General features: G+C 60.4%; 1 protein-coding gene across 1 annotated transcript; it reads left to right on the top strand.

The window, feature by feature from the left end:
• The first annotated feature begins 5,980 nt into the window (after window positions 1–5,980).
• On the top strand, window positions 5,981–7,356 carry CCDC188 (coiled-coil domain containing 188). The gene is made up of 6 exons (XM_056120352.1): window positions 5,981–6,051; window positions 6,134–6,193; window positions 6,335–6,399; window positions 6,577–6,631; window positions 6,913–6,956; window positions 7,047–7,356. The coding sequence occupies exons 1-6, from the start codon at window positions 6,037–6,039 to the stop codon at window positions 7,231–7,233; spliced, it is 426 nt and encodes a 141-aa protein (XP_055976327.1). The 5' UTR covers window positions 5,981–6,036; the 3' UTR covers window positions 7,234–7,356.
• The last annotated feature ends 1,070 nt before the right edge of the window (window positions 7,357–8,426 follow it).

Below are 8,426 nucleotides of genomic sequence, written 5' to 3'. Positions count from 1 at the left end.
CCCTTCACGGATACTCAGGGCGATAGACCAACCATGGGAGGGGCCCCCACTGCCACAGCCCCTCAGGTGGGCGCAGACAAGGGTGCCTGGGAAAGCAGCCAGTTTATTTCACTGAAGTGGAACCAGCCGGGAGGCCCTGATCCCTACTGCCTGGCAGCTGTTCTCGGCATCCACAGAAGCTCCCACCCAATTGGGCTGGGCCTTCTCCCCCAGTTCCCCTATCTCAGCTGAAACTCCAGCCTGGATGGACCCTCCCCTGGCTACAGGTAACCAGGGAGCTGCCTCTCAGGGTAGGATATGGGATGGGGGCGTGGGGGGGGGGGGGTGCTGGCCCTGAAACTTGCAGCCAGTGTGCAGGGTTGTGGCGCCATCTGGTGGCAGATTCTCAGTCCTACACTGTGGCAGACGGAGCAAGAGGTACCTTGCTGGACCACTTGCCATCTTTGCTCCTCACCCATTCCCAAGTTTCCCACTCCGCCCCCTAAATTCTCATTGCCAGGGCACAGGGATGGGCCCCAAGGAGCTCATGGCTTGGCATTGTCCAGTCCTAGCTGGAGGGGACCAGTGAGGAGAGTCGAGGGTTCTGGAGAATCAGGAGACCTGGATTCTGGCCAGGCAAGGACATAAGGGGGGTTGACCTTGATTCTGACTACTGGCCACACTGGTCATGTGTGTGCTGTCCAGGCACATGTCTGGGGGCAGGGGGAATGAGGCACGTGGCGTGGAGTGGCTGCAGTGCAGGTGAAACAGCTGGGGAAGAGAGGCTGCTGGGGAGGGGTGCCCCTGGGCTCCGGCAGAGACGGGCACATGTGACTCACCATCCCGGAGCCCAGGGTCGCAGGCATCCATGTGTGTCCACTCCCCAGTCCCCCAGTGCCTAGCTGGTGGTCATTGATCAAGCTGAGATTTTCTCTGACAGTCTTATTATCTCCTCTGACTCTTAAATAAGATCTGGGAGCAGGAGGGTCAGGAGAGTGGGGGGAGGAGGGGAGCATCCAGTCACGGCCTGTGTCCTGAGCACCACTGGCCTGCCTGGGAAGGGAGGGAGGACCAGGCCTATGACTCCACCCGAGTCATGGCCCAGGAACAGGGCCGGTCTGGCTGCCCCCCATGAGTCCAAACACTGCCCCACTGCCCTTCCCCCTGCACCCCATTCCCAGGGCCCACCCACAGACTGAGTAGGGAAGGAGGCCCATAACACTCGCTACGTGCCCCTGGAAGGGGGAGGGTAAGCTCCTGGACTGTCTGAGCCCTCACAGGGCCACACCTCACCTGTCCTCTGCCCTTGGGCCAGGCAGTACCTCAGAACCCCCAAACCACCCTCAGTGCTCCCTGAGCCCGTCAGGGGCCTCCAGTGCCTGACACACACCAGTGCAAAAAAACGTTCACTATCCAGTAGGAGGAGGGTGGGGAGGGCTGAGGGGTAACTGCAGGCCCTCGTGAGGGGTGATCCCCAGCCTGGGGCTGCACCTGGAGGCCTGCAGTACCTGGGGGACACACAAGGAGACTCGGAAGATTGCAGGGAGCAGAACCTGGGCCGGAAGACCAGATAAGGGGCTCCAGAGATGGGGCTCCCCCTAGGGGGCGTGGCTGGCCCAAGCGTTTCTCAGTATTTAAAATGAGCAGGGCACTGGGCATTCGGGCCGTTGTGTCCCAGCCCCAGCATCCAGGCCTGACTGGGGGTTCCACATCCCTCTGCCCCAGCCCAACCCGTACTCACAGGTTCCCTGAGGCCACTGGGCGTCATGGCAACCTGGGCAGGAAGCTGCTGCCATAGCAACAGACGTCCAGGGAGGCGTCAGCTGCCTGGCAACGGGGCCATGGCCTGATGCTTCAATTCACTTCACCTGTGAGGCCAGGGTGCACCCCCCGTTCCCAGACAAAACCTATTGTAGGGTGCTTGGCCTATATTCAAATGACTCTCACCCATTTGGGGAAATACCAGCATGACCATGGATCCCAAGAATTTACCCACGGATCCCCACCCTGCCCTAGGATGCTCCAAACTCAGCTGGAGAACTGAGGTTACAGGAGCCACAGGGGGGTAAGGGAAGTTTCAGGGGGCTCTGAGGAGGGGTGCTAGGCCTCCCGCAAGCTTTTCCAACAGACTTGGCCTAGGCAGATGCATGGGTGCAGCAGGGAATGTGGGGTTCCTGGGCCAGGAAGGAGGTAAGAGGGCAAAGGGGGGTAAGGGTTGCATTAGGGGGGCTGGAGCGATAGCACAGTGGGTAGGACATTTGTCTTCCACGCGGCCAACCCAGGTTCGATTCCCAGCATCCCATACGGTTTCCCGAGCACTACTAGGAGTAATTCCTGAGTGCATGAGTCAGGAGTAACCCCTTTGCATCACCGGATATGACCCAAAGAGAAAAAAAAAAGGGGTTGCATTAGGGTATCCGGGAGCTTCCTGCGCCCTGTTCAGAGATTACAGCTGATTGAGGCCAGCCTGGCCTGGGCACTCGGGGGACGTTGATGTGCCCCATCCAGAAACTCCCCATCGCTGTCCCTGCTGTGATCACAGGAGGACCCACCAACCTCTAGCACCTTGCCCCTGCTGGCTGGCAGGCAGGAGGGCACCTGTTGGCAAGGCCTATCCCGATGCCTGCAACCAGGGCCTTTGCCCCACTCCTCTCCCTTATGGGGGTTCTAGATGACTTCCTTGGCCCGCACATTAGTTCTTATTATCTCCTGGGGGGCTCTGAGCTTCCATGGGGGTTCCAGAGATAAGCAAGCAGGACCCAGCTTGTGAAGGATCCCAGAAGGCCCTCCCACCCTCAGATAACTGAGTGGGCTCCACTATCTGGCTGGGGTATTGGGGGCTAGTTGGACACCTGGGCTCCAAACCATCCTCCCCAGCTTACTCCTGCCACAGGGGGAGGCTGTGTGTGGTATCACTCACTAGAGAAGCACTAGGGACCACACAGCCCTGGCCACCTGTGTCCCAGGGCACACAGCCACTGCCTCTGCTGGCCAGTGCCGATAGGCAGAGTGTACTCTCCACAAAGCAGGACAGGAGCAAGACCACCACGCTCAGGGCATTGAACAAACACCTTCACCCAGTGTGTGGGCAGGCACAGAATGGCCCCAGGTGGCGCCGCAGAGGGGGATGGGTGAGAGCCCTCCCTGTCCCAAAGGACCCAGCTCCCTCCGGCAGCTGACCTCCACTGCCCAAGCGCTGCCATGCTCAAGGCTGTCCCCACGCACTAGGGCCGAGCCTCACATGTGAGTGAACATATTCCTGGACAGCGCGGCCACAAAAGCAGCCACGCAACACATCATAAGACACTCCCTACCCATTCTCCATAATTACCACGCCATATGGGATGGGGTTTAGACAGTAGGAAATGAATCATATTTTCATATGTATATCTACCAAAGCTCACATCACCCAAACTTTAACAACATGTTAGTGGTATCCTATAGAATGTCTTAATGGCTCCTGCCGAAATAGAACAATCTTCACACTGTTTCCTATAGGAACACTTTTTTGTAAGCATGTTCAGCAGTTCTTCATAAGATAGAATACAAAATATATTATTTTGGTTGCGTTTTGGGGCAGGGATTAGGGCTTGGGGTGGAAACATCCCAAATTTGGTGGTGGGAAGATGTAATGGTGGTGGGATTGGTGTTTGAATATTAAATGTAATCAAATACTGTGAACTAACTTACAAAATAAAAAATTCTTGAAAAATAAAAGAATGAAAGACAAAGCAAACAGAAAAGAACAGTCCTGGGTGAGGACAAAAAAGAAGATGACAGAACAATCTGGGGCCTTTACTTCTCACATGTGAAGGTCAGCAGGGGACCGGGCACCAGCAAGTCACCCCAACTCCAGGTGCAGAACTTCAGTGGGTAAGCATTTGCCCAGAGTGGACCTGCCTTTCAGGGGGCCCCTCATTAAGAAAGAGAGAGGAATGTGCCTGTCCAGCTGTGGCCCACGGCCAGTCCACTGCAACGTGCTGAAAGGTCAAGAAAGCCTGTTAGTGGGGACCAGCGGGCCCCGAGCTTCTAGAGAGAGACTGTCCTCAGAATAATCACCTAAGCCAAGAGACAAAGGGCTGGAGCACACGCTCTCATGTAGGGTCTACCCCAGCACTGTGTGGCCTCCAGAGCATCTGTGGGGAGGCCTCCAAACAAGCAAATGTGTAAAGGTGACCATGTCTGCTTGATCTCAAGACAGTTTTTCCAACAACAAAAAAAAGCCTAGGGGAGGGGCTGGAGTGATAGCACAGTGGGGAGGGCGTTTGCCTTGCACATGGCCAACCTGGGTTCAATCCCCGGCATCCCATATGGTCCCCCAAGCACTACAAGGACTAATTCCTGAGTGCAGAGCCAGGAGTAACCCCTGAGCATTGCTGGGTCAGGCCTAGGGGAATGGAGTGATAGCACAGCGGGTGGGCATTTGCCTTGCACACAGCTGACCCAGGTTCGATTCCCAGCATCCCATATGGTCCCCTGAGCACTAACAGGAGTAATTCCTGAGTGCAGAGCCAGGAGTAACCCCTGTGCATCACCAGGTATGACCCAAAAAGCAAAACAAATAAAACAAACAAAACCAAAAAAAAGTCAAGCACTTTTCTAGGACAGGTGGGGAGCAGGCATGACAAGTGGGAACCAGTGGGCTGCTCCACTGAGTCAGTTTGTCTTTTTCCATTTTTCTGGTTTTTTTTTTGGTTTTTGGATTTTTGTTTGTTTGGGGTTCATACTTGGTAGTGCTCAGAGTTTACACTCAGGAATCACTCCTGTCAGTGCTCAGGGACCATAGGGATGGTAGGGATTGAACCCGGGCGGCCCGTGCACAAGGCAAGCGCCCTACCCGCTGCTCTATCACCCTGGCCCTGCTTCACATTTTAAGAGACTGGGTGAAGTGGGGGTGCTGCGGGTGACCCCCGGGTGGAGTCTGAGGAGAGAGGGCCACTGCCAGGCCTGCCTCTGACCCAGCCCGGTCCATTGTGACCTCCCAGGCTGTGCCCAAGTCTTTGTGACAGAGATCCTGGAGCCAGACCTGGGGGGCTGTGACACCAAAGACCCCTCAGTGAGAGGGTGGCAGGAGGGACCAGGCCAGAGCCTGGACCCGGGGTCAGGAAGGGGTCACAGGCTGGTATGGAGAAGCCAAAGACCCTGGGGTCCTGTGGCCATTCCCACTTCCAGTGCCCCCAGCCCCCAACTTCCAGCAGCCTTGGAGGATGCCAGGAATCGCCCTGCCAAGACTTTGTAAGGTGGCCCCGTCCATGCGCTCAATGCCCCCCACTCAGCGGGTGCTCAGGCCCTTCCCTGTATCTCTGTTGATGAGGGATAGGCCTGTGCGGGGGAGCCAGTGGGGTGTGGGGGAGGATAGGCCGGGCTCTTGGGAGGGACGAGGCTGGGGCGGACAGCAGGGCCAGAGCCCCGGCCTCACCCAGGATTGCCTTCTCCACGCTGCAGCACGTGCCCCTGGGGCCTGCAGAGCAGTGCTACTTCCAGCTGGAACAAGAGAACCAGAATCTGGTGAGGGCGGAGCAGGCCCCACCCCACCCATACCCCTGAGCCCCTGCCCGCAGTTCTCCATCCCCCCCTCCCAAGCCCAAGCAGCAGCTGTGACAGCCTTGCCTCTCTCTCTCCCCCACACCTCCCACCCTCAGAAAAAACAGAACCAGGACCTGCGGGAGCAGTTAGGGTCTCTCCTGAGGCCGGGACCACATTGCCTGCCCCTGTGTCCCAGGCACTCCAGCTTCACCGCCCTAGCCTGGGTAAGTGTCGGGCAGCGCCTGGGCCCCGGCAGGTCGGGAGGCCCAGCCTGCACCCCCGCAGTCCCTGACCCTACCCCTGCCCACCGCCCTCCCAGTCACCGGAGCACATCAGCCGGCGGCCCCCGGAGGAGCACCGAGGACCGGTGCAGCTGATGCAGCACGAGGAGGCCTTCGTACAGCAGTCACAGGTGGGCTCGGGGCGGGTGGGTGCCTGAGAGAGGCTGCAGGCCACGGGGAGCCCTGCCCACACTGTGCTGTTTCGCAGAAGGAGCTGCAACAGATCCGGCTGTCCTTTGAGAGGAAGAAGATGGCCATTACTGAGGTACGCGCTCGGGGTGGGTCAGGGCGGCGGGCAAGGTCCCCGGAGCTTGGGGCGTGACTCGGCCTTCCCCTTGTGCCCCCAGGTATGGGACGGAGTGGCCGAGGTACACACAGCCCTGAACAACCAGGCCACCGGGCTGATGGTAGGTCCCCAAAGGGAAAGCCTGGTGCACCCCAGCCCCCAAAGCCCCCAGTGACGGACCAGGGGGAGGGGAGGACTCCAGATGAGAGTTGGCTGCAGGATGGCCAGGGGTGAAGGCCGTTTTACCTCCTCAACCCCACAGAATCTCAAGAAAGACATCCGAGGCGTGCTGGACCAGATGGAGGACATTCAGCTAGAGATTCTGGGGTGATGTGCGGACGGGAGGTGGAAGGTGGGGGGGGTTGCTGGTTGCAAGAGGGCGGGGGACCTGCCCAGAATGGGGCAGACCAATGCCTGGCCCTATCCCAGTTCACAGCACCAGGCTGGAGCCCGGGGAGTGCACAGGGCTGACGATGCTCCCTGAACCCCCCCCCCCCCATCCAGGGAGCGCGCTCAAAGTCGAACTCAGGCCCGGAAGGAGCGGCAGCTGGCCTGCCTGGTAGGCCCCGCCCACTCCTCCCTCGCCACGCCTATTTGTTCCTTGCCACGCCCACTCAGCCCTCGCCACTCCCATTCGTTCCTCGCCACGCCCACTCCAGGAGGGTGGTGCAGAGCCAGGAGGCGTGGACAGGAGGCCAAGTCTAGCGGTGGGGTGGCAGCACCTGGACCCCCCTGTCCTGATCCCAGCTGACGCCCCTCCTCCTCCTCCTCCTCCTCCTCCTCCTCCTCCTCCTCCTCCTCCTCCTCCTCCTCCTCCCTCCTCCTACTCCTCCTCCTCAGAGGCCGAAGCTGGGATGTCCAGAGACCTTCAAGAGCCAGCTCTGGTAGGTGGCTGTGCGCGGGGTCAGGGGCAAAGCCCAGTCCCAGGATGGTCCCCATCGGCGCCCCCGCCCCCTGACCGCCACCGCCCGCAGGCTGCTGGCCCTGAAGCTGCTGCTGGGCACCCTGCTGGCCTGCACCGCCGCCTACGTGTACGTGGTGGACCCCACGCCCTTCGAAGGGCTGGTGCCGCCCCTGCTGAGCCGCGCCGCCGTCTGGAGGCTACGGGCGCTGCTGAGCCCGTTCCTACGCCTCGAGGTGGACGATTTCCTGCCCTTCTAGACCCGAAGGCCCCGCGGACCCAGCGAGGAGAAGCCCTGGCAGCCGGCTCTTACCCCGGGTGCCCAGCGACCGTGTCGGCCCCCGCTCGTGGGCTCCTGGCACTGGCGCTCACGGTCCCAGCCGGGAGGCACGGAGCAGGGTGGAGGCGGGGGTCTGTGCCGGGGGCGGGGCCTGTGCTGGACATACAGCAGTGACAAACAGTGGCGTCTATAAGCTTGTTTCCGCGCCCAAAGACTCCCATCTCGCGGTGGGGGTCCCTCAGGCTGCGCTCCACTCCGCACCGCATTCGCCTCTGGGTGACCACCCCAGCCTGTACACAGTCTAAAGGGGTCTCTAGACAGACAGCAAAGACTGCCCAGGGTGGGGGCTGGGGCAGAGCCACCAACAGTGCTTAGGGATTCCTCAGACCTCATCCCTGCGACTGAGCCCACTGTGAGGTCAGAAGGTGTGACCCACTGACCTCGCACCTCCTCATGAGGCCCCGCCCCAGCTGGGCCACGCCCCACCCTCCCCTCACCAGTCCCCGCAATCTCCCCCAGTCCTGCCATGCCCCAGACCCAGGGTTCCCGGCTTGTCTTGGCACAGCCTCCTGAACCGGCCGGAACTGCTGCAAGGCTGGCAGGACAAAGGGGCCATGGTGGTGGACAGAGCTACAGAGTTAAACACCAAAATTTTTATTGAGCATTGATTGAACCGGGGCTGGGAACGGGAAGGGGAGCTCTGCAGCTAGCTCATCCCCCGCGGGCCGCTGCTGCCAGGCAGGAAAGGGGGAAACTTGGTCCTTGCCTGCCCCAGGGAAGGAGGCGGAGAGGCTCAACAGGCTGAGGGCCTGCAGGCCGCGGGAGCTCTGTGCCCCTCTGGCCCCTGCACAGACAGAGCAAAGACTGCCCAGGGTAGGGGGCTGGGGCAGAGCCACCAACAGGCCAACAGGACCCCCGCCCCAGTAGGAGTTAAGGCATCTGTTCATGTGGGGGGGGCAAGGGAAGGGGAGAGTGCAGTGGCCTGCTGGGACAACCTGAGGCCCCTCCCCCAGCCCACCCCACAGAGGCCAGGGCCCCCCGGGGAGGAAGTGGCTTCTAAAGTGCTTGGCTGGGCAAGAGGGGCAGGGGGCTGGACTCACCCCCCAAGGCCATGCTAGTCCCAGCAGGTCTGGGCAGCCCGCCTGGACTGTTGGCGCCCTGCAGCGGTTGGGG

This window comes from Sorex fumeus, unplaced genomic scaffold (genome assembly GCF_029834395.1).
Source record: "Sorex fumeus unplaced genomic scaffold, SorFum_2.1 ptg000043l, whole genome shotgun sequence".
Classification (NCBI taxonomy): domain Eukaryota; kingdom Metazoa; phylum Chordata; class Mammalia; order Eulipotyphla; family Soricidae; genus Sorex; species Sorex fumeus.
The sequence above is the reverse complement of the archived record's forward strand: the minus strand, read 5'-3'. Positions and strand labels throughout refer to the sequence as shown.